Source organism: Populus euphratica, unplaced genomic scaffold (assembly GCF_000495115.2).
Source record: "Populus euphratica unplaced genomic scaffold, PopEup_1.0 scaffold340.1, whole genome shotgun sequence".
Taxonomy (NCBI): Eukaryota; Viridiplantae; Streptophyta; class Magnoliopsida; order Malpighiales; family Salicaceae; genus Populus; species Populus euphratica.
The window spans coordinates 185,704-213,132 of NW_011500154.1; the positions used below are offsets into that span (position 1 = coordinate 185,704).

Consider the following 27,429-nt stretch of genomic DNA (forward strand, 5'->3'; position numbering starts at 1 on the left):
GATAAAAATGCACTTTTAAGTACTAATCACTCATCCTTAATTTCAAGTTCTTTTCTTCAAAATTATTCAATTTTTTTTTTCTTAACTACTACTTACATTCATTCACTATTTCTATACTATTATATCTCAATTCCATCATATTTACTACTTTTCTCAAAACCCCTAAATTCTCATCAGAATTCTAATTAAAAAAATCAAGAATATAATAAATTAAATCAAATTTAATTGTCATTGTTTGCTAACTTACTCAAATAAACCCAAAAACACTTCATTCCAGTAATAATCTAAATTTTTCATGCTTACCAATGTAAGTTCTCCCAACTTTTCTTCTCCTCCTAGCGTGGCTAGCTCTCCTCACATTTTTGATATCTTCTTCACTTGATTCTTCCTTAATTTAATGTTCCAAGTCTTTCAATCTTACAAGTCTCAAAGCTCTCTCCCACTTTTTCTTATTTTTCTTTTTATTTCTCATGTTCTTCTATTTTTTTTCTTTTCACATTTTTTAGTGCTCAGTTGGTAGTTCATAACTGAAAAGGGGCTGCCTTGTTTTATTTTTAATGAAAAATTATCATTTTACCCTTAATGAGTCCTTTTACTTCCATTTGACGGTCCTTATTCTTTGTTAGCACCACCCAGCTCCTTTCATCCTAAAATTTTAACAAGATTTTATTTAATATATTTTAAGATTTCTCATAAAATTTTAGCTCAATCTGATGACCGGATTTAAAATTACATACGATACCGTAAAACTAGTCAAATTGTGATTTTTCGTCGAATTTTCTGAATTTCTCTAAAAATCCTGAAATTCTAACCCAAGAAAAGGCATCATATTAGAAGACTCTACTCAAATTTTCATAATTTTCTAATAACCTAATCCAGAGTTACAAATTTTTCCTTTTGTTTTAAATGAAACTAGTTAATTTATAATTTTTCGTTCAGAGGTTTTACATTAATTCCCTCATAGAAATTTTTGGTTATTTTACATTGGTTTTATTGTAAGTGTGGAACTTACTCATGGGCCATTAATGCAATTGAAATTGACATATAGTAAATATTATTAAAAACATTGTTGGAGATTGCAAGTCACACGCTAATGTGTGGATGACCCATGCATTGTTCAGAAGGCACATGTTAGGTTGTCTAACTACCAAACACTGCTTTTCAAGGCGGTGTTTGGAAGATTTCAGGTCTGACTAGGGGCAACCATAAACGCATCTGGTTTGATGTTGCCTCTGGTTTGATGTTGGCAACCATCTCTTCTTTTCTTTTTCTTCTTTTCTTTTTCCTCCTTGAATTTCATGACAACCCCTTCAATCTCTTTTTCCTTCAATTTTGGTCATTATTCTTTTAATTATTATTATTATTATTTTAGAATAAGCTACAAAATTATAAATGTTTTTCAGTTTCACCTCTATGATTTTTTAATCTTTCAAATTTGATTCTCATTATTTTAATTGCTATTTATTTTGTTTGTGGTTATTTTAAATATTATTTTTTTAAATCATTATCATTGAGCTTTTTTTCCTGTCAAATTGTTCCCCAAATTTTTTCTTGCTATCTGTTTTTCTTTTGCAAGTTTTTTTAATATTTTTTCCATGATCTCATATTTTAAAATTCAATTAATTGAGAATTAAGCTTCTTAATTTAACATGGATTTAGGATTTCATAAGTTGTGAGTTTTAAAGATTGTACAAGGTTTAAGGGTTCGTTCAGGTTTGCTTGGTTTTTTTTTTATTTATCCTTTTTTAAAATTATTTCTTTGTTATTTTTTATGGTTTATCTTCTTTGAGTTAGCCCTTTACTATTTTTTCAATTTCACATCCATACGATTTCTTAATCTATAAATAATATATTAAATTATAAATATTTTTCAATTTACCTCCTATGATAGCATAATCATTAGGAAATAATAAGTTTTTCATCCATAATAAAACTTGTTGTTTTTTGAATAGATAATAAGTGCTTTTAGGTTTGTAAACCTAACCACTTATATCTTATTGTAAATGTAAGTTTGACTTCTTATAATACAACTAAATATCCAATCTAGTCTTTAATTGTCTTTGTTTTTATTAGGATAATCTATTACTATACAAAAAATATTATCAAAGAAATTTTTTTCAATATACTTGACTTCAAGATTTTGACAAATCATATTTATATGCCAATATAGAAGCTCCTAGAAAGTTCTCTTCCTCAACCAATTGTGTTTATCATTAAAGCTAGAAATTTTATCATTATATGAGGAACTTCCAATATGTCTCTCATTAAACTTAGACACTTTGTATAACATTTCCAAACTAGATTGACAAGGTAAAAGAAGGAGCCTTTCAATTACTTATTTCAGAAACTTATATGATTGACATCTACACGGGTGATTTAAGAGTAAGAATCATCAATGACAATCATAATCTAAAGACCTTTATATGCTCCATACAATAAGGACAAGACAACTTAGCATGAATACTTCAACTCAATAACATGTCATAGGCTGGAAATTGAGTAGTGGTTCACATTAAAGTTGCCTTTAATTTAAAATTTTTCTTTTTATATACATCATAGGTGTCAATAACTAATACAATGCAACTTATTTAACTCATCAATAAAAAATCTTAGAAAAACATCAAGCTTTTTCCCTATATTATTTGGACCAGGAATCACCATTACCAAAAATATGAATGGTCTAGTTATGCACTTCTAATGAGACAAATTATATACAGTCACAATTATTGACTAACAAGAGTATACATTCAAAGACATATTAAATAGACCAAACCCATCAACTCATAATCTTAACCAAATATTTCTTAGATCTAATGCAAAGTTCATGTGGACACAATTAAACTCCTTCCATACCTCTTCATCACATGGGTGTGCTATGACCCCATCATATGACCTATAAAAATGATGTTATGTCATATTTTTGGCATTGTTATTACTCACTTGTGACCTCATAAAAAAGAAAAAAAGGAAAAGGAAAAAAAAAACAAAAATACAATAGGATATATATGAAGAAAGCCTAGAAGATTACCTAAGTTGATGGTGAAGGACCGAAATATATGAAATTGATAAAATTGACAATCTAATTCTGATTGACAAATGGCCCCATTAGTGAAAATATTTTTATTTAAGGTAAAGAAATATAACTTTGGATAGGTAAAGACTCAATGAGAATTTTATAAGGCTTAATTAATCTTATTAAGAACTTAATTGTTGAAAAAAATCAGTTTTTGGAGTCAATTTAGGTATTAATTGGAATAAATTAAAGTCTAAGAACTTAATTATTTTTTTAGGTTTAACTAGACGATCCAGGGGCTTAATTATAAGAATATACAATTAAAAACTTGATTGAAGAAATCTAAAGTCAATAACCAAACTAAGACATGTGATTGTAGAGGCTGAAATTGACCATATCAAGGGATAAAATAAAAAAAATTAAAAGCTTATTGGTCAATTAAGAGTCTAGGTGCATAATTCAAAAACCAAGAACCAAGATAAAAAAAATAGCGCTAAACTTTGGAGTTGATGATTGAGTTTAAAAGAAGTTAAGTTGTATGAAATTAAGAGTTTAAAAGGCAATTACGAGAAAACAATTGGAAGAACAAGGATTAAAATGAAATTTATCAAATCCCTAATCAGCCATACTACATTTTTAGATTTTTGGTTGATCGAGTTGGTATCTTCAAATTAATGAATGTGAAGTTACAAACCTCCAAAATGAGCAAGAATGGATCTAATCATAATGTATGAATCTTTACCAAGTTCAAGTGGTCTCCGATGATATTTACATTATAGTTGCTCCAACGAAACCTTAAAATTAGTCAACTCGGTTACCTGGACTTAAATACTCAATTACGTAAAACAACTCAACTTTTTCCTATGTTCAAACGTAAAAATTCTCAGAGAGTTCTTATTAAGGGTTACAAATCTTTCATCCAAAATCAGAAGGTGAGGGATACATGTCTTTATCTCCAATCAAAAGAAAACCACCTAGGAAAATTTGTTATGAAACCCATTATCCTAGAATTATTAAAAGACAAGGGTTTTGTTGTTAACATTTATTCAGAACCCTCTCATTTTGATTAGAGGGCTAAGTTTTGATCAATCAATATTTGAATCTATCAAGAACTCTAACAAGACCCTGTAAATACCTTTTAAAAAATAACAAAAAAGGGGGAGAGAGGAAAAACATGGAGAAACACACAATAAAAGATCCTGGTGTGAGAGTTTAAGAGCCTAATATAAAAGATCTAACAAGCTTTGGAAGGAAGAGATAGTTAAAGGGAACAAAGGAAAGAAAAAAGAAGGAACATAATAGTTCATAACCAACAAGCTTAGAAAACCTATAACCATAAAAAAAAATTAAAAATAGAGTCTATATGGCCTAAATATTCATGTTTTCTTAATGTTTAAACATATTTTGATGTTATTTAAGATTATCTTGTATTTGTTTTGTTTGATTTTAGTGTTAAAATAATTTGATGTTTTTCGATAGAGTATGTTTTGTTTTAAACATGTTTAAGATACTTAAACTTTCATTATGATAGTTTATTTTAATTTTGGTCGATAATGTGTTACAGAGGCTTACACTAAATGCATGATTCTTAGTTTTGATGCTTGTTTGATTATGTATTTTTAGCTCAATAGCATGTTAATGATGTATTTAAGGTATGATTGATGTTTGAATTTGTTTTGTAATAGAATAGTAAGATGCTTTGATTTGTAGATTAAAGATTTTAGAAGCATGTTGATCAATGTAATGTCTTTAAATGCAAGTTCATAGTTCATACAAGTGTATTTTGACATATAAATGTTAAAAATATCAAGTCTTAAATCCAAATAGTATGAATATATTTGTTGTTTAGCTTTGGTAGTTTTGAACTTTGAAACTTCATGCATATTATTGATAATTTGATGTTATTTGTTAGTTTTTTGTATTTAACCATGCATAGTATTGATAATGTGGTTCGTGAGGAGAAAAAATAATATGTTTCAAAAGTCTATGAGACAAGTTTTAGGGTTTAATAGTATGCTATGATTTGTTTGGTTGTTGGGTTTGATTTCTTCATATTATTAGAAAGAACATTGATTTAGCCCTATGATTTGGACCAATTTTTGTCCAATTCTTTGCACTAAACCATTTAGGCAACTTGACTAGTAGATAATATAAAGCTTATTTGCATCAATAACAAGTTTCTAAGGGCTTTAATCCTAGAGTTTTGGTTCTGAACTAAAACTCATTTTGACAAATTATTTGATAACTGAAGTGAATAAATGTTAGATTATAGACTTTTGTATGATTTTGAATAAAACCCTACCCTTGATTGCATGAAAACTTGTCTTGCTTAAATTTTATGTTGCTAGGTTCTTAATGAATATTCTTTTTGTTTTTAATCATTTGAGTGTTTGATTCATTTTTTATGTGAAAATTTTTATATTTTGTGTTAATTTTCAACTTTGATTTTGTTTCAGTTTAAATCTTTGTTTTGGTTTAGTTTTTGGATCAAACGACGGTTTTTGATTCATGGTTGAACAAGTGTTTTTAGGTTGACCAATTTGATTTTATTTTAGGTCAAATACTTAAGGATCTGTTTGTTCGGGTAACTTTTTATTAAAGATTTTTTTTTGTTTAAAAGGGTATTTGACAAACATACCTTTAAGTTCATTTTGGCAATTTTATAAGGAAAGAAAAAATAGACTTACGCAACATGGCCTTACATAAATAAATAATAATAAAATTAAAAAACAAAAAAAATTCTTATTGCATACGACCAAATCTTTACAAAAAATAAAAATTGTATTTTATTTATAAAAAGGAGAGCAAAATGTTTTCAACATTATTTTAGAAAGTTTTTATGTTTTACAAAATTTATAATAAGTTTGTAAAATTCTTTAAGGATTTGATCAATATTTTAATAATTCTAAAATTTTTAATTCTCTAAAATTAAGGGTCAACATTATGGTATAAATGTTAGATTTACTAGTAGGCTGATATTTAAGTACCAAGAATTTACTAGAAAATTCTCAGAATTATTTTGAATATTTATTAATTTTAATTAAGAGTATTTTTTTTTATAATATATGAGTTGTGAAAAACACTTTCGCCTTTTAGGATAGGTAGACCCTGTCATGGCATTTACATGAATTCTTTCTATAAGAATTTACCTGAGCTTATGAGCTCATATTAAATTTGAAATGCCAAATTTGTTTGTAAGCGTAAATCATTGTTCTGAGCCATTCACGAACCACCAGTTAGGAATCCATTAATATCTTTAAACCACATTAAGACCATATAATGTAGCTTACTTTAAGTAAGGTGCACTAGGAGTGCTAATATCTTTTATAACCATAACTAGTCCATTATATTGGAATTTCATATAAGATTAGTCCATCCGAGTCTTCTAGTATCCCTGAACCAAACAACTCGATAACAACTCCTTGATCCCAACATCAGAACGTCGCGTGACACTTGTGACATGTATTATATGGAGACATGAATAGTCTCAAAAGTCATGGTGTCAATGAAAAGTATAGAGTTGCTTCTCTGCCTTATTAAAACCTTAAATAGTGGAATTTCTAGCTCTGTATCATGAACTTCCACAAAAGTCAGAATTTATTTTTATTGCATCTGCCTCATAATACAACATATTATAATTAAAAAACACAACATATTTCTCATAACCAAGTCCAAGTAACCTTATAAAATTTTAGCATTATAAAAATTTGATAATGAGTTTTCATCATCAAAATTACAACTTTCTCTAAAATTAATAAATTTATTAAAGATAGTCTAATTCATATTTAAAGTTAATTTCATACAGAGTAATTCTACACAAGTAAATGATTTGGATTGCTTAACACACCCATCCCATAAAAACTCCTCTACAACTTTTAATAATTTATAAAAATTAGTTGCCTTTAAATTTAAAAGTTCCTCTGCTACTATAGGACTAAAAACCCTATTATTAGAATATACATCTTCAACCCTCATTACACCTAGAGCAAACTTCCTATATAGATTTTTTAGATAAACATCATTCACAATACAACAAATCCTACTCGATGAAGGTTTGGCCAACATTGGTTATGTGATATAATGCTCCTTGTGTACAGTCCAACTTTCACAATACGATAAAAAAAACCTTTATTTTCAATAAGTGCTTAAAAAAATCACCATCCTTTAAAAACTTCTGATTTTTCACTTCGCACAAAGATATTTAATTTTTCTCTAGATATTTTTTCCATCAATTAAAAATACAAAATTAATTAATTTTTTAACATCTAGAGTGTATTTAAAATAAAAACAACCATTCATAAAACAATAATATATCCACCATCAATCGTTCATGTCAATCTAACTAGCATGATAACATCAACATACAAAAATTGCAATTATTCAAAATCTAAGTGATGCAAAATAATCTTCAAGAAAATAATTCTCTGTAATTCTCTATATATTAATTAACGCATGCATTGCCAAACAAAGAAACCAACAACAACAAGAAGAAATCCCATCTTCACGTGAATCCATTTCAGATTTCTGAGATAATTTTTAAGATAATTTATTGCTTTTCGGCAACGAATTTTCCTTAACATTCGATGCAAATAGCAGTATTTCTTGGTAGTGCGCTAGCATGGTTCCTTTATTTAAAAAAAACACCCATTGGATTTAGTTGACTTTTAGCCTTCCCTTCCGTTTTCTATAATCTTTCTTTAATTATTTTTAAGCTTTGATTATTTCTCTGTAAAGAAAGGATCATTAGCTGGTTCCACCATTTGAGTTTGGAATCCACACATACCTAGAATTTCCTTCGTCCAAATAATAATAATAATCATACTATGAAAGTCTTGAAATCATATAAATAGTTCAAAAGGGCAGAATAAGCTCCTAAAATCACATGCTATGCAAGTATTTCAAAGCACAATATAACAAGTCTTTTATTTATTTATTACAATAATAGAAAATAATAGCTAGAAAGTCTCATCCTATGTAGAACATCTTATCCTAGAAAGTCAAGACTTAATTTATTTACTCTAACTCGATTGGATGGAGTAGGGATATTTATTGATTAAACATTTAGAAATAGAGTTGAAATGTTCAGATTTAAATCACCTCGAAAGTGTAGAAGAAAGAAACATTAGCAATCCTAGGCAATGGCCCAAGGTATATATTCATGGTGGAAATTTTGACTTTTTAAATGTGGTGGTAAAATAAAATATTTTATAAAATAGATTTTTTTTATATTTTTAGATCATTTTAATTTATTAATATAAAAAATAATTTTTTAAAAAGAAATTATTTTAATATATTTTTAAATAAAAAAACATGTTAAATTACAATACTACAACACAGAAGTGGACCTTTAAGTTTTTGAGGGCATGGAATGGGTGGTGGCAGCCTACTTTCTCCACCTTCATCAAATCATATACCAAAATAAACAAAGGTGGTTAGATGCTGTCCACACGTATCCATCTTTTCTTTTCTCAAGTCAAAATCCTTTTGCAATTGCTTGCTGACTCTGGCTACCTCTCATCCTTTCCAGATGTAAATTAATGCCCCACACAAGGGCATTTGGGTACATTCAAGTTTGGAGCACACTGGCACGTTGGTCAACCCATCAAGACATGTCATGGGGGTGCTTCTTTTTTTTTTTTAAGAACCCACCCACCCGAAAGAAAATTCAAGAAAAATAAAAAAAATAAAATAAAAAAGAGTGTTTGCTCGAGTCAAAAAACAGCAAGAAGCAGTATGAAGACAGCCTGAATGGGAAATTGCTAGGAAATTGCTATTACTGCTGCGGGCATTGGAGAAGAATTTGGGAGGGAAACAGGAAATCAAGGCAAAGGTAAGCTCAGTTGTCGATTCATTGACCAAGCCCACGAAACAATTATTATTATTTTTTTGTAGGACTGGACTAGCCATAAATGAACCTCTTCCTTCTATGTTATACCAGCATTTATTGAATTTAGATGGCTTCCCAACGGCACCAAAACCTCAGCATTTAATCTCTACTTTATTGAATTGTCACTGATTTCTATCGTTATAGCAATTAACAACAGAAAAGATTGGATCTTTGAGGATGTCTTTGTGCCCTCATCTTTCTTCGTGACCAAGCTGGTTGCAGCTTAATTGGTGATTTTTTTTGTGGGTTCTGCAGCAAGGTAATGATTCAATTCCCTTCAAAGACTATAAAAGATGGGTCTTCGACAGGAAAGTTTGCTTCTTTTTATCACCATCATCACGATTTTTATTGCCACCACAAGGCCTACAACGAAAGCTCAGAAGTCCGGCAGCAATTGTGCCTCTTCGTGTGGGATTGGGAAATCAGCAAGAGTTGTCCCGTACCCTTTTGGTTTCTCAAATGGATGCCCCATCCAGTTAAACTGCGAATCAACTGAAGGTGAGATCAAGATTGGTGAATTTCAAGTCCAGAACATAACCCCAAAAGGTATCTTGGTCAATCTTCCGGCAGACTGTAATCGTTCTATTGAAACAATCAGGCCACTTTTTAGTCTGAACTATGGTCCTTCTTGGCAAAACAGTTTGTTACTTCAAGACTGTAGCAAGCTTTTAAATAGTTGTGTTATTTCAAGAAGTCCGTTACAGGGAGAGTTGCATTCGAAAAACTGTGAGGCTGCTAAAAATGACAACCTGAGTTGTTACTCACAACCGTACTCAGGTTTTGATACTTTGAGTTATGAAGGTGTGAATTCAACTCAGTGTAGGTCTGTTTTCTCTTCTCTTGCTCTTGGGTCGGACAGTCCGGTTGTCTCTTTCCAGTATGAAACAATTGAATTGGAATGGTGGATTGAAGGTCATTGTCGGGATAATGTTTGCTCAAAGAACGGGAATTGTAGTCAGGTTAAGCTCCAGAATGGGAGTGTTGGATATAGGTGTCATTGCTATGACGGTTTCGATGGAGATGGGTTTACCACCGGGAATGGCTGCCGGAGAGGTGAGCCTACTTGGCTTTATATTTGTTTATATTTATTCTTGTTGTTTATTATGAGTGTACTGTTTGGTTTACTTTGATTTTTTTATTTAAAAAACGGGTTTTTGACTGGGGACAAGTGGGTGTGTGAGTTGGCCAATCGGAGGATGACACCTCAATGTGGGACTAATGCTCGGTTCTTGGTCGTGTACAAGAGCCTTAAACTGTGATCGAGGAGTTCAATGGCAAAAGAGATGGTTCCTATGAGACCACATTGTTCTAATAAAACTCTTACATCTTTGTATCCAAGGATGATGATAATTATAGCTTCGGAAGGAATAAGGACCATGGAATTTGTCACCACCCCCTTTGGTCCTTCTTAACGGCTTGACTTTGACTAGGTTGTTTTGAATTATGCTGAATTTGTGTGCTTTTTTCTTCTTCTTATTTTGGGCATTAAATTCATACAAAAAATATTGCATTGTTAATGTTTAGGTTAACTTTGAAAGATAGTACCAAAACTCTCTTTGTCTCAAGCTTGAGCTCAAGAAATCCAAATTCTCAGACCTAAGAATGGGGTGCATTAGACTAGTGTGTCTATCTGCCAAGTGCACTCACATCCTATCCAAGCAGAATGTTGGCCACATGCATTTGCTCTGTATCTTCCGTGATTAGAGCCTTAGCACTTGGCAGTATTGAAAGTTCACTGTGCTACCTTGACTATTAATCTAAGCAGCCATGGAAATCAAAGCATTCTAAAGTTTGGAAAAGTGAGAGGCAGAAATCAAATAGCTTTTGAACATTCAGAGGAAGAAAATTATTTGATTGGATCTGCTGTAACACAAAATGAGTGCTGTTTTGACTTGGCAAAACATCTGGATATAGTTTTTACTTCCATCGATGATTGAGTTTTTCTATCCATTTACATATGCAAGAAAGTCAAAGTTGCTAACAAGCTTTAATTGTTTCTCTATGTATGTTTCTATAGACTTTTCTTATATCATGTAGCTGCTCTTTATTACCACACAACCCCTAGCACCATTTTGCTTTTCTTCTTTTTTTATTTTTATTTTTTGAAATGGTAGCTTGTATTGTAGGAACAGGCATTTTTGCTGACCATTCTATTTTTGGCTTTCCAGTTTCCAAGTGCAATGCATCAAGATACATGTCTGGCCACTGTGGAGGAACTACTAGAGTAGTTGTTCTTGTTGGAGGTAAAATTTCTGTACCATAATGGTAACATCCACAAATTTCGCCCTTTTGTTTACCCGCTCTTGAAATTCATAAATCACTATGCTATTGCTGGAGAAATTGTTCAGGTCTCAGAAGGCTTATGAACATTTAATTTTCATATGTTTTTCAAGTTCAAAGTATTTTGATATATATATCCTTTTCTTCTGGGCGTGCTTCTCGTCTATTTATGTATTTGATGGTAATCCAAAATGCTATTTGATCCATGTGTCTCCCATTGTAGTGTTTGCTGTAGTAACTCCAGCTTTCCTCACTTTTCATTTTCAGGGCTTGTTGCTGGAGCTTCATTGATGGCTGTTTTCGCCCTTCTCTGTTACTTTGTCAAGAAGAAATCCACTTCAATGCGAAATCGGTCAAGTGCAAAGCGCCTTCTATGTGAAGCTGCAGGCAACTCTAGTGTTCCATTTTTTCAATATAAAGAAATTGAAAGGGCCACTAATGGCTTCTCAGAGAAACAAAGGCTAGGAACTGGAGCCTATGGTACAGTTTATTCAGGAAAACTCCACAATGATGATTTGGTTGCAATAAAAAAGATCAAACAGAGAGATACTGACAGCCTTGATCTAGTCATGAATGAAATAAAGCTCCTTTCATCAGTAAGCCATCCAAATCTGGTTCGTCTTTTAGGCTGTTGCCTAGAGGAGGGAGAACCAATCCTAGTCTATGAATTTATGCCTAATGGAACTTTGTGTCAGCACCTACAACGAGAGAGGGGCAATGGGCTTCCATGGACTGTTAGGCTTACCGTTGCTGCTGAAACTGCTAATGCCATTGCGTATCTCCATTCAGTCGTGAATCCACCAATTTACCACCGAGACATAAAATCTAGCAACATACTATTGGATTACAACTATAGATCAAAGGTAGCTGATTTTGGTCTTTCCAGACTTGGCATGGAAGAATCATCTCACATATCAACCGCCCCGCAAGGAACTCCAGGCTATCTTGATCCTCAATACCATCAATATTTCCATCTTTCTGATAAAAGTGATGTTTACAGTTTTGGGGTGGTTCTTGTAGAGATCATAACTGCACAGAAAGTAGTTGATTTTTCTCGCCCACACAGTGAGGTTAATTTGGCTGCACTTGCTATTGATAGGATTGGAAGAGGTTGTGTCGATGAGATAGTAGATCCATATCTTGACCCAGATAGAGATGCCTGGACCTTATCATCAATTCATAGCGTGGCTGAACTTGCTTTTAGATGCCTTGCTTTTCATAGGGATATGAGACCTACTATGATGGAAGTTGCAGAAGAGCTTGAACAGATTAGGCTTAGTGCATGGGTCCCCACCATGTACATGGCATCACCGTCATCTTCCTCTCATTTCTCGGACCATGGAAGTCAGAAATCACTGAGTGTCTCTGTTGGTAAAAAGGCAGCGGTAGCTAGTCGGAGGTTACTTGTTCCACAGAGAACAGATAGTCTGACTTCTTTGGAAGAGGTGAAGGATAGCTCTCCAGTTTCTGTGCAGGATCCTTGGTTGAGTGAACAGAGCTCACCATCAACAAACAGCCTGTTGGGTAATGTAGTTCATTGACAACAAACCTGTTTCTTTTGGGTGCTTGGATTCAAATCTTTCTTGTGAATACAATCTAGGAATTTGCAGTTTCCTATAACCACCTTGCTACATATTTCTCTTACAGAAATCATATCTTGTATGCTTTACCTAGTCATCGTCTCCTTCAAACATCTTTCGTCTGTCAATGTTGAAACAGAACATACAAAAGTCAATATTAAATAGATTCTATATATGTTCAGTAAGAACATGGAGTGAATGTTTTCATCCATGGTTACTAAATTAAATTAAAAGAAACCTAAAAGAGATGGTGATTTCACTGTTCATCATTTCAATAGTGTTTTGCCTTTTTCCTGTCCTGTTCAAGTTTTTTCATTTCTCCTTTTATTAAACTATTTTTTCCTTTCATTTTCATTCTTTTACATTATTCTGATTTATGCTGATTGAGAATGGAAATTAGTAATTTATTTTAATTTGATTTTTATAAAGTTATTGTGGTGTCAAAAAAAAATATTTTGACATTATGTTGATACTTGATTTTGCAAAAAAATAATTTTATTTTGTTGTTTATTGAAAAATTGAAAATGAGAGGACCAAAATTGATAATGAAGAAAAAATGTAGGGTTTTTTTTATTTTTTTCTTTTTGCATTTTAATATCCTTTTAGTTTGATAATTATATGTTTTGGTTTAAAATTTCATTTTATTTATATTTCAATCTTTTAGTTAAAAAAAAAAGAATAATTGGAAAACTATGAAGGAAAAAAGAAAGCGATCTCTTGACTAGATTTAATTAAAAAAAAAAAAGAGCTAAAATTTGTGTCAATCCGTTTCTCTCGACGAGGAGTGCCATTAAAGTATTTCTAAGTTTTAAATTGGATTGAAAAGATTTTTTATTTAATTTTGTTTTAATAAATTGATTTAACATTATTTTGAATTGAGAAATTAATTTATTGAGATTTTAAAAATAATTTTTTAGTTAAAATAAATTAAAAATATTTTTTTGCGGTCCGATATGCTATAGCTTGATTTTCTAGTCACATCCCCGCTAACTCAAATATAGACAAATAAATTATACATCATTTGCTTTAATTTTAAAATAAAAAATAAAAAAATGGACGACATATCATCCTTCCTTGCACAAACAAGAAAAAGATATGATATTTAAATTATTATCCAATTTTATCATGATTCTTAAATAATATTATAGATTTTTATGTAAACATTAACAATTTTGTTTTCAATTATTATGTATCTAATATGCAAAAATAAAAAAGTAAAAAATAGCTCATGAATATTTAATGAACATAAAATTTATTTATATTTTTGATAGATTTTTTATATGATTTTGTTATATTTCTTATTTTTTTCTCTTTCAATCATGTACAAAATATTGAGACATTATTTTAATATTTTTTAAAAAAACTTGTTTTTGAGATAGACCTTATTTTTAATATATTCTTCTAAAATATGTTTTTGGGATAATGATAGATTTATATTTTTAAAAAATGACTGCAATAAAAAAAATGCTTTTGTTAAAAAATAGTGGGATGCGTTAAAAAGAAATAAAGTTTAGATTAATGAAATATATTTCTTCTTAATAATTTTATTCTTTATTTTTCATGTAAATATTTCTTTTTGTAATTATTTAATTAAATAAAAAAATGAATTTCAAAAGAAAGCTTATTTAACCTGATAAAAGCCATGATCTAGGCCATAAGTTGAGTGAGTTAATTCGACTTAATTTAGGATATGAATTGAGTAGGTTAACCTAATTTGATCTTGATCAATCCAAAACATTATCGTTCTTATATTTTTTTTATAAAATAAATAAATCAACATCACTTTTAGTTTAATGAATGATTGAGTTTTTTTATTTCAAAGATTTAAGTAACTTAGGGGAAATAAAATTATAATTTCCTGACGAAAACTTTTGAATAAAAAATGAAATTAAGTATAATTTGAAAAAAAAATTAAAAAGAAAACCTTTAAGGATGGAAATGGGGATTTCGATCCTATGTGTTTTGTGAGGAAAAAGAAAGGTTATTTAGTAAGTGAATGTGTATCCTAAAAGAATTTATCATCATTTAGTGTGTTAAGTATAAAATTTGGATGAGTATAAGTTAATCTTGAAAGGAAAGAAAAACTTAAAATTTAAAGGATGAAGGTTTGATTAGAGAGTAAAAGAAGAAGGAAACTTTCCTTGAAAATGGCTAAATCAATTTAAAAAATAATGAAATTGTTTTGGTTACTTTTTTATGGTAGCTTGATTCTATGTTTTGGCTTTTTATTGGTTTTCTTTGATTCTTTTAGGTTAATTAGGGAAGATAAGTGATTATTATATAGAAAATAAAAGCATAACATGTATGCATTTATATGATAACATTGTTTAATGCATGCATGAAATAAGCTCATATGATAATATTGTTTATATTGGAACGTTAAAAGTATAAATTTTAAGTTTAATATGAGATGATATAAAAATACATATATTCATAAGTAAAAAATAGTCAAATTATTAAAAAAATATTAAGAAGTACATTCTTGATATTTAAAGAATTAATTTAATATAAAACTTTGAGTGATGTAGAAAAGATATTGGTTATAGAATCCTAGGTAAGCGGGATAGAACTAGTGAGAGGAACATGTAAGTACTTATTATCTCAATTTTCTTAATTTTTAGCATTAATTCAATGTTTCATTTCTAAGTTGTACTCCAAGAAGATGTTTATGCAAAGTAATAAAATAATTAAAGACTAGTGGAATCTTGTTAAACATGTACTTTAAATTGTGTTATGTATATAGAAGCTGACCATATAAGTAAGGCTTGAAATAATGAGTTATAAAATTACCATGTGATTATATAATTACGTGAAAACCAATTCTATAGTGGAAAATTTAGTTTAAAAATAACCATATATGTGAGGCTTAAAATGAATATTTCAAGTTAGCTATAAAAATTGAGAACTCAACCATTAAGTTAAGATACTAATCATAGGATATTTGTCAAACATGAGATAACTATGCAAGAAGAATTAAAAAAAATATTAATATATATTTTGAGAAAGATTGTCTAATTAGAATTTAAATTGTTTATATAATTACATAACTGTTTAATTAATTAAAATTTAAAAATTTTATCTTAAAGTGAAGAGCTTGTTGCATTTAAAGTTAGAACACTAAATTTAGATATAAAATTATATAACATGTGTTGAAGAGGAGTTTTAGAGTTTTAAATATTATATGATTTATTAGAATATTTCAAGAATGGATACTTAAAATGCCTTTAAAAAAATTAGGATTTTGTAGTTAACTCAGTATCCAAACTTATTCTAATATTAAATTTTAAATGATAAAGAAAAAAATAATAAATTTATTATATGAATTTACTGTGAATATATACACAATAATCTCTTTTAATATTTTTTATAATCTTAATTTAATAAATTTTACAGTTATTGACTCGGAAACCACCTAGAATATATTAAATTGAAAGTGGTATTGTTATGCCTCTATTAATTTTTTTCTATTGTGTGATAAAGAATTTATTATTATTATTATTATTATTATTATTGTTATTGTTATTAGAATTCAAATCACAAGGGCTCTTTTTTATTGAATATTTAATTGAACAAACACCATGATTATACATATAGATTAAAACATAATATTAGTAACAATGTGATTCGACATCTGACCTTTTTATTCAAGAAATTAGCAGTGCTAATAATTTATAATTAATTATTTCAAAGCGCATCAACTAAATAAAATGTAGTAGTGTTGGGAAAATGATAACAAATGCTCTTTATATATATATATATATAAAAAAGAGTGCTAGTTGGTTTGGTGTCAGCAAGTTCCAATGACACGGTCGACATAAAAAAAGGAGGGCTTTGCCTATAAAAGCACGCAAAACATCTTCTCTCCGTTTTCATTTTCGTTTCTCTTCGAAATCGACATAATGGCTTCGGAATCCTCAGTAACCGAACCGAAAACTGCCCCCATAGAAAACCAAACCTCTGTTGAAGCCACCATCAAAGGATCCACCACCACCTCCTCTCAAGGTGGAGCCGCTGACTCCACCTGCAACGACGACAACAATGGAGAGACTTCAGACCCTCACAAGTCTCTAGATTTCGCTGTTGAGTTATCAGAGAAAGGAACTAACGCGCTTAAAGAAAATGACTTCAGTGAAGCCGTAGAATGCTTTAGCCGTGCCCTTGAAATCAGGTTAGGGTTTTCATTTCATTTCACTGTCTAGTTTGGTTTTTGATCAGTGAAAAATTTGCAATTAAGTAGTCGAATCTCTGCCCTATTGATGGGTTTTGGTACCTTTTGATTTTAGGGTTTTTGTAAGGTATAGCTTTCCTCGTTAAAAATGTGGTTATTTTCCAATTTTTACAGATTGAATGTGTTTGAAATTTTTTTTGTGGGATTAGGAGTGCCAAGTTTCGAAATTATCTACTTTAATTGAAAGAATTTGATGTTTATGAAAATACGTATTTTTAGCATTTGGTATGTTAGGGTATATGTAATCAGGACCTTCAGGTTAAAGGAGAGCAAGAAATGGATGCTGTGATTTTATGAATTTTAGTTATGAAATGTCTAGGTGTAAGCAATGACAAATTTTCTTTAGTCATAATTAGAGTGTGAAGTTTTACAGGTTTTAACTTGTTGTGAATGAATTTGATATTTTTGAAAGCGGGAGTGAGAATTTGCTCTAATATATCTTTTCGAATTTGTATGGAGCTTTTGAGATTGTTTGTTATGTCATGTGTCCCTGATTTCTTCATATATATATATATATAATGCTTTTAGGGTTTTGCATCATGGTGAGCTGGCACTTGAATGTGTGAATGCGTACTATCTATATGGACGTGCACTGTTGTATAAAGCACAGGAGGAGGCTGATCCGTTGGCTATGGTACCAAAGAAGGATAGTGAATCTAAACAAGATGATAATAAAGATGGAGCTTGTAGGAATTTTGTAAATGGAGAATTTTCCTCTGCTTCTGTTTCTATTAATGTTGAAGAGGGTGGGGGTTCTAATCATCCTGAAGGTGCAGCTGGTGGCGGTCAGTATTTTGTTGCTCAAAATGTTTGTTCATTAGTTGCCATAGTATAACATGCTAGTAAATAAGTTACTTTTTTTTTAACGTCTATTTGTATTTACCAACATTCAATTTCTTTTCTTTAAACTTATGTGATGTTTTGGGTGCAATATCTAATCAGTAATTGGTTTAAATACGTGAAAATGATTTAAACTGAACCATGAACTTCACAAGTTCAACCATATATTGTTCTTTTGATGCTTAAAGGTAATTGGTCTCTCTCTATCTCCATGGTTTGGAGATTGTTTGTTTAAAGAAAATTCTACTTGTGGTGGGATTTGATATTTCTGCTTCCTTTGATGCTTAAAGAATTGCAACATATATTTTGCATATTTTTGTCTCCGCACAAGCATGGAATCCATGCTTGCAAGGTACTTGATATGCTGACAATAAACAGTATGCATGAATTTGCATCAAGTTCGTTTGCATTCTTGATCAAAATTACTGTCAATGGCTTTTGATCCTTCAACATTCTTTTCTCCTCTATGCACATGCACATGCAGACACACATCCATTAAAGATCTATTTTGAGCTAAAGGTATTTGAGATGGTTTTCATGGAAAATGACCAAATGATTTTGTATGCCCTAAAATGGTGGGAAGGCCAAGCCTGGGATTGGACCTAAGCTGCTGTCTCTAGGTCGAGTAGGGCTAGTAGTAGCATCAATCTAATGGTTAAAATATTTCAGAATATTCCTTGCTATGATCTCTTTATTCTGTTACAGCTTCTAGTGGGAAGGAAAAAGAAGAAGAAGAAGATGATGAGGGAAGTGACGATGAGGATCTTGCTGAAGCAGATGAAGAAGAGTCTGACCTTGATTTGGCATGGAAAATGCTAGATGTTGCCAGAGCAATTGCTGAAAAACACCTCGATGACACGATGGATAAAGTTGACATTCTATCAGCACTGGCAGAAGTTGCATTGGAAAGAGGTCTGTCTGTTTATGCATCTATTTGAGTTGAATTTCCAAATATGAAGATGCTTTTGGTTTTATTAAAAATAAAATAAACACACATTACCAAATTTGCAATTGCTTCTCAATGCCTCTTGCTTGGTTTAAATGGGTGTCGTATTTTCTTTCTTTCATTCATTTTTTGTGCGTGTGCATCATGCAGAGGATATAGAAACATCTCTCAGCGACTACCAGAAAGCACTATCCATTTTAGAAAGGCTTGTTGAACCAGACAGTAGACATTTAGCAGAACTGTATCCTTATCAAGGTTTTGATACTCCCCTGTATTGAGATTATAAGTATGACATCATCAGCTTATTTATTCTCCTGGTCCTGTTAAATGTAATGATAGAGTCATATTTGTTTTGCCTGGGCCAATGACTTTGTCAATTTTGGGATTCCATTGTCTTATTTACCTTGCTACAGCTTTAACTGTACAATTCAGAAATTTTCGAATATGTTTGTGTCTGGAGATTGGGTCTAAGCCTCAGGAAGCAATCCCTTATTGCCAGGAGGCTATATCAGTTTGTAAGGCACGGTTGCAGCGGCTCATCAAAGAAGTAAAGAGTTCCACAGAGTCAGCAACATCGTCAGCTGTTTCTGAATTAGATGAGGGTGTCCAGCAGTCGTCCAATGTGCAGGCTGATAAATCTGTGACAGATAAAGAAGCAGAGATTGAAACACTTTCTGGCTTGTCTGCAGAGCTGGAAAAGAAGGTCAGAGCTGCTAGCCTCTGTGCAAGTGTTAGAATCTCTTTTAAACCATCCAGAGTTAAATTGTGCATCTGTATTTGCAGCTTGAAGATCTACAACAGCTGGTCCTGAACCCAAAGTCCATTCTTGCAGAAATCCTTGGAATGGTGTCTGACAAGGCAAAATGTGGTGAGAAAAGTGCATCTCCAAATCTCATGAGCTCTTCTCAGTTGGATGTTGCTAATAGTGGTGGAAGTTTTGACTCTCCAACCATTTCCTCTGCTCACACAAATGGGGTGTTGGGAGTCACAGATCTTGGTGTTGCGGGAAGAGGAGTTAAGCGAGTTTTGACGAGTACAGGGTCGGTAGGATCATCAAGCACAGTGAAGAAACCCACCCCAGATCCCTTATCTGACAAAGGGGATGGAAAAACCTGTTAGTGGTTCTGAGTCTGAATGGTCAGTGATTTCGTGTTCATAATGCAAGCTGTTAAAGATTCTAGCGTTAACAAATATAACCATTCAAATATTTATGTCATGGGTCCCTGAGGACTGCTTGCTTGGTCTTGCTTGGTGACCGGTGTTCTAGCTAGTGTTAATGTGCTAATTGTCATGCAGGTGGCAGTAACTTCCCTATGTTCTTTCCATGATATGACTTTGGAGAGCAATACTTTATTAGCACCTTGTAAAATCTTTTCCTGTATCAGTTGTACTAACATGATAGTGTACTGTATTAATACTGGGAGGAATGGACTGTTTGAATCCATATTTCAGTGTTGAAATGGTGCTTTGTACTTGGGACTATTATCATGCCTTGGAGGCTTCGTTAGCCAGCTCTTTCTGGGTCCTCTACACTGTATGTAAGAGGATATCTGCTCTTAAAAATTTCACGTCAACCCTATGGCTTCTGTCAGCGATGAATGATTGCTGGGAAATCTTTTGGTCAATGTTCCATTTCCTCTGTTCGGGGAATTGTAGCTCTGGTTGCACGAATTTATAGTCATGCATGCACATACACATTGAATTTGGTGGAGCACTATTTAGGGATAATATAAGTTCGATCCTGGATGATTTTCTTAGTGAGTTGAACATGTTATGTGGTCAGATGTGACAGAGCGATGCTGATATGTTGGATTAGGTTCCCTATGATTTTTCATATTTTCTGATTCAGCACCAATTTCAGATTGAAGCATGATCCCATCATATTGAGTTGGGAATTATGGCTGAAAGAAACAGATCATGTGAAACCAGATTATATGCAGGGCCACTAGTAATGGTAGGAATAATAGTGTGAGGACCATCGGTGGCAATTACTCATGACTGAAAATTTATATGGAGCAAAACTATGAATTTCAAGTTTGGAATATGGAGATAGCTAGCTTTTGGCACAATCCAAAGCAAACCCACTTTTCGTTGGTGGCGAGAGCAATGGTAAAGCTTTTGGCACAATCCAAAGCAAACCCAATTTAAACTATCATTTAAAAAACTATCCAAAGCAAAACTATCATTTAACCATTAGTCATCATCATTTTACCAAAGCAAACCCAATTTAAATGATGACTTGTAATTGTTTTTTTTTATTAGTTTTATATGCTTTTTAAAATATTTTTGATTTAAAAATATATTAAAATATTTATTTTTTATTTTTTAAAATGTATTTTTGATATTACCATATCAAAACAATTAATAAATACTAAGAAAAAAAATTAATTTAAAATAAAATAATAATCTTTTTAAAAAACATAATTTGACCACAAAAACGAAAACTACAATATTTTGTATTTCTACTATGTATCTGATGGCATGACATCAGACAAGAACAATTCTTCTTGTTGTAAGTTTCCATCGTGCGTCCACCTAGTACGTACAAATTACGATGATACGAGGAGAACTTGTAAATGGTTATCTATCTGATCAGGGAAAGGATCATTGGATGCTACGATGCGGCAGCTTTTTTATTTTTGCAACCACTTGACTGGAATATCAAAAGCTCCAGGTCTGAACGACACGCATGGCACCAGGCAGATCGATGATTTCGATTACAATTAGTTTAATTTACAGTAAAAAGGAAGATTTTGTGATGCAAAGGTCGATAACATCAAAGGAAGATCATTGCTTTATAACTGAAGGTGGACAAGAGAGGTGAAGCAGCATCGATAGCATACAAGCTCTGAGTCCAGGACTGCTAAAATCATGTGCTACAGAGTAGAGTGCAAGCAATGCAAAAAATATTCCTGGGGTGGATGCGGCGAGCACCTCGCCACCCTTTATGCAAAGCATAGATAAGGGGAAGCACTGCCTGTGCAAGTCATGGCCTGGTGTTGTCGTCCCTACCGAGGAGACAGCTACTGAGCAAACACCATCTGGAGTTGTATCAACTTCAGCTACTACCACTGCAGGTATTTCTCGATTTTTGCACTGACTGAACGGTCTACTGAAATGGTTTCTTGTAAATATCTTGGTTTTTTTTTTAAAAAAAAAAAATAGGCAGATGGTGTCATGTGGTTTGATCCGCATCGTTTTCTCAAGTATTTTGATGTCATTACATTGAGTGCCATATCAGTTATGCTTCCAAGATCCCGCCCCCTCTAATTTTTAATGTTAGCAGGCATGAATTCTGTGTTATCTGCAGATTTATAGGGAGTAACAGCCCTTGCAAGTAATGGGATTTCTTGATTTTTCTTTCAGATTCAAGGAAACTACAGACCCTTATCTATTTATTAATATTTCACATCGACCCTTATAGTTTAAGAGTTTTCAATGTTACCCTTATAGTTCTTATAAAGTTTCAATTTTTCCTTTTACTATCTGTTAACTAACTAGCAAGCAAAAAGCTAACTTCTTCGTATTTTTTATCTTGATTGTTACTTATTTCCCCTTTCATGCCCAAGTATATGTTATAATATTTTACAAAAACATTTAGAAACATATATGAGAACTCAAAAATCAAATTTAAATATTAGGCTATTTAATGATTATGGGTAATATTGGAACTTTCAGAAAATTAGAAGGACAACATTAAAAAGTTTTAGAATACAAAGTTGGGGTAAAATTGAAGTTTATATATGTGCGTGAGGATATGTATATGTATAATCACTTCTTTTTTGGGTACAATATGTATGTAGTTGTTGAAATTTTATTAATATTATGGTAGATATTATTTTTTAAAGTATTTTGTTATAAATATATTAAAATATTTTTTTGTTTTTAAAAATTTATTTTTAATATTAATACATTAAAATAATTTAAAAAATAGAATTGGTCCCAATATTTTATGATTCCTTCTTTTAATTGACATAAGACAAAAAAGAGAAGAAATTTAACTATTGATATTGCCATCTTGTTGGAAATATGTTGGAACGCTAATCGTAAAGGTGTGAGAGAGAGATACAAAACTTTTTAAATATAGCATATTGAAATTTATTTAATTAATTTTTAATTCAATTTTTCTTTTCCATTGTTCTTGGGGATATAAAATTTGTCTAAGTAAAAGTTCTCTTGATTATTATTATTTTTTATTATAGTCACTCTAAATTCTTAAGATGATACAAAACTTTTTAAATATAACATACTGAAATTTATTTAATTAATTTTTAATTCAATTTTTCTTTTCTATTGTTTTTAGGGATATAAAATCTATCTAAATAAAATTCTCTTGATTATTATTATTTTTTATTGCAGTCACTCAGAATTTTTAAGATGGATGCTGGACAAAGAGTGCACTATTAGAGAGTCATGGTGTGGTGTGGATGCATTGTTTCCTTACATAATATTTACCTAAGCTTTGTTATCACATAAAAGTAGCTAATAATGTAATGAAGTGTGATTATGGTCCTTTTTTTTTCAATTGTCATTTTTAAGGTTATAGAAAGCATCTATATGTGTCACATAAAGAGCTCTGAAATCTACATGTGTAATTATGTGAATTCTTGAAAGATGAAGAAGAGCAACAACATTACCACCTCCTCTAATATTCTAAATTATTAAAGTGAACAACAAGTAGGAAGGTTTTTGTTCTCTCCTTAAAAAGATATTGGTAAAATAGTACAACCTAGAAAATATTTAAGGACCAAACATTGTTTTATGATTCATAATTGTTATTTATGACTTTCATGTGATAATTGACAATGATTGTGATTCAATTAAGTTATTTATGACTTTCATGTGATAATTGAGATTGTCATTCAATTTAAAAAAATATTCAGAAACAATGCTTATAGGTTTTAACTCCAAACAAAACAAAAACCAACCCAATTCCATCAATATGTCCAATACAAATTCAATCATAATTCACAATCTAAAATCACAATTAAACATAATGATTCATATAACATAATACTTTATTAAAATTAAACTAATTACATCTAATCATCTATTTATAATTTTTATAACATTATACTATATAATTTAACTACATCTAAAAATCATCCCAGCTTATAAACCGATTTGGAGTGCTTGTGGACGAGTCTAAACCACTACCCCAACTCATCCAAGTTGAGGATGAGTATGTAGCACTCGTGTAGGGGTCAACACTAATATCATCCTAGCTCATAAATATGTTTGGTATACTAATGGATGGACCAATATCTTCGACACTTTCATGATAAGCAATCTCATATTTTGTTGATGCCGATTCGAGACTTTCAACCTTCTCAACTTTCTAAAATCCACCGTCATAAATATGTTTGGTATACTAATGGATGAACCAATATCTTCGACACTTTCATGATAAACAATCTCATATTTTGCTGATGCTGATTCGAGACTTTCAATCTTCTCAACTTTCTAAAATCCACCATGATATAAATTGAGTATAGTGTAGGCCATAATACATTTTATCTCATCAACATCTTTACAGATAGCCGTCGTTGTTTTCTGAGCCTTTTGTAATATATAATGAATCTATTTACATATATTCAAAAGTAATTAGCACTCATCATTTATAATAACATTAACAATATTTAATTGATGTTATATCTAAAAAATATTGCATACAAATTAATTATATCTTACATACCAAAGTGCATAATGCATCAGATTGTGTGAATATCTCGAGAAACGCACTATGTAGGTGTAATAAACTAGCATGTAATATAAAAATACCCCATGTAGATATCTAGATCAATTATCAGATTTCACTCCTCAAATACTTGATTTCTCATATCTAATTTCTCATATCATCCCAAAGATCAGGGTAAGTTGTATGAATCACCAACCAGTCCCTTTCATGCTTACCCTAATGACTGATATTATGCAACTGATCATCACTAACATCAATATAACCTGGTATATGTTGAGATAAATTAAACTGTTGTATTACTTGATCAGACAATGCATAACAACTATATTGAAGTAATGTAGTGGGACATGTGCTAACTAGATGTCAAATCTTTTATGGCATATAGATGCAACTGATAGTATCAAATCATTGGTATATGTCATCTATATAACCTATAAAGACATATTAAATACTTATATTAGTAAAAAATCAATGTCCAAATAAAAAAAAAGTTATAAATTTATAATTCATACGCTTTTAAGAGTTGAACTCCTCTTGTTAAACTCATGAACATGAATGAAATTTATTATAAAATATCTAGTTTGAACCATCTAACATGACAAACCACAAAGTTAATATATTTTTTGCATTTAATTTATATAAATAACATTTTATTCAAAATTATTTATTCTATTGTTAACTAGATCCAATGGATAATGGCTTCTGAGTGTTAATGTCGAACATATTATTATCCTAGCTCTCTAGATATCAAATATGAAGATTCTTCTACAACCAGATCTATAATTAATTAAGATTGACAATTCTAAATTAGAATTTAAAATATAATCAATTTTAACAATCAAAGTACTCGTTAGATCATAGTAGTTAAATTAATTATACCTAAAGAAATAGTAGAAAGCCAACAATTTAGCTTCTCTCCTTTAGATAAGCTTTACATAGATGTTGCTAAGCTTTACATAGATGTTGCTAGAGATATGAAAGAATGCCACCCTCAACTTTAATTAGGAATAACCTAAAAGTCCTCAAAAAGTTCTAGAGAGACTAGTAAGCATTGTCAGTATCCATCTTGTTATGTAGACAAATGAATTTTCTATGACCTTTATTTGTTCACCTTCTAATTAGACATCCATATATATATATATATATATATATATATTTGAACTAGTATATACAAGCCATATTGGCATGTCAGGTAAGGTTTGAAAATAAAATGTATTTTTTTTACATGACACATGAAGAAATTATTAACAAATTATATATAATCCATATTTTGTAAAGTGGAACATGCAATGAGGTATAAACATGATTAATACAATTTTCATTTACAACAAGTATAAGTTGTTTTTATTAATGTTAATTATTTTCTATACTTCTTGTATAACACTAACCATGTATTGATTATATGTTCAACTAAATCAACAACCTCTTCTTCCCATCTTACTTATATTTCTTAACTTTATCAATGTGGTAATTATCTTCTTCATCACTTGGATGAATTTTCTATAGCAATATAGTGCATATGTTATTCCCAATTGATATTTATTAATAATTTTTTATATTAACTTTTGTATCTTTGCATTATCACATAACCTACATGGATCAACTGTTCGTGATACTTGTATGAATCTGAGTGTTACTTGAAACCTGGATTAACTCAATACTATAAGAGTTTCATTGTCTAGATCTACTATTTAAGTAGAGTTACAACATATTAATCCTATAAATATTCACAAATCTAAAAGTTGAATTCACACTACCTTCACCATATATATATATATATGGAAACATAACAAGTTTAACTAACTTTAGTTTATAACATCTTATATATATATATATATATAAACATAACAAGTTTAACTAACTCTAGTTTATAACATCCTCCAAATGATTTCAACTTATATTTGAAATATGTTTCAATTAAATTAATTACATAACATTCGTAATAGCTCACATCTAATGCCATAATTAAGAACTCATGACTTCCACATTTGAGCAATTATATAAGCAAAAAGCATTAGTCTGACATTGGTAAATATCTGGCTCTTTATTGTTTGTATCTTGTTGTCCTTGAGTGCAAGATGATGATGGAAAAAATAAAGAGAGAACACAAACAGTTGTGTGCCAAAAATGAAGCAGCTAGCCATCATTCCTTCGTGCATTTTGTCGAGTGATTAGTCACAAAAGCACGTGCATGTAGGAACAAAGGGCTCCATGAGTCCACTTCTACAAAAAACAATTATCCTCCCTCCCTACCTTTGAAATTTCATCCAGCAAAGTCTCCGTCCGGCAACTATTTCTGACATCGCCATTACTATTATTTTATGTCCAAAGTTGTTTCATTATTTGATGATGACTCCCTAATGACTAATCCCAATTCCCATCCTATCTTCTCCTTTTTGCCCGTGGGTGCCTCCTTTCATACTTTTCTTCCCTTTCTTTGTAGTTTCCTGTTTTAAATTACATCCAAAAGAAATAAAAAAATAATATTTATTCTCAATAATTTGTGTTATGTAGTTCATATGCTCAAATTTGTATTTAATGTTGATAAAAGTCCTTATAATTTCAAGATTATCAGACAAGTTCGATGGAAGTTTCAGCCCATCAACACGCAATGCATGTCTTCTTCTTTGGAATCATGTTTGGTATTATATTAGTAATTATTTTTAAATTATTTTTTAAAATATATTAAAATAATATTTTTATTTTTTATTTTTCAAAACTTATATATTTAAAACATCAACGCAAGATTTTAAAACAAGATGTGATGAAAATAAATAGTAAAAACCATTATTTCCAATAAAACCCATAAATGTCACACAGAAATGCTTCCGGCATGTCATCTTGATTCTTCTTATCAGAATGTGAGGTGGTCGAATCCAAAATCTTAAGACCAAATGCTGTATAACGAGACGAGTGTCTATTTATTTTTTGTATTTTAAAAGTATTTTTAAAAATTA

The 27,429-nt window shown here is 30.7% G+C and overlaps 2 protein-coding genes across 4 annotated transcripts; both read left to right on the plus strand.

Annotated features, from left to right (window-relative positions):
- The first annotated feature begins 8,533 nt into the window (after positions 1-8,533).
- Positions 8,534-13,026, plus strand: LOC105111053 (wall-associated receptor kinase-like 14). Its single transcript, XM_011006291.1, has 4 exons — positions 8,534-8,843; positions 9,156-9,953; positions 11,069-11,143; positions 11,448-13,026. The coding sequence occupies exons 2-4, from the start codon at positions 9,194-9,196 to the stop codon at positions 12,719-12,721; spliced, it is 2,109 nt and encodes a 702-aa protein (XP_011004593.1). The 5' UTR covers positions 8,534-8,843; positions 9,156-9,193; the 3' UTR covers positions 12,722-13,026.
- Positions 13,027-16,545: 3,519 nt separating this feature from the next.
- LOC105111055 (protein HGV2-like) lies at positions 16,546-20,218 on the plus strand. Of its 3 annotated transcripts, none has more exons than XM_011006296.1 (7): positions 16,546-16,928; positions 17,517-17,773; positions 18,534-18,740; positions 18,925-19,015; positions 19,207-19,477; positions 19,558-19,942; positions 20,071-20,218. In XM_011006296.1, exons 1-6 carry the CDS (start codon positions 16,660-16,662, stop codon positions 19,891-19,893), a joined length of 1,431 nt encoding a protein of 476 aa, XP_011004598.1. In that variant the 5' UTR covers positions 16,546-16,659; the 3' UTR covers positions 19,894-19,942; positions 20,071-20,218. The 3 variants fall into 3 exon arrangements, with proteins under 3 accessions (XP_011004598.1, XP_011004599.1, XP_011004597.1); XM_011006297.1 differs by having other exon boundaries at positions 19,558-19,911; XM_011006295.1 differs by having other exon boundaries at positions 19,558-20,218.
- The last annotated feature ends 7,211 nt before the right edge of the window (positions 20,219-27,429 follow it).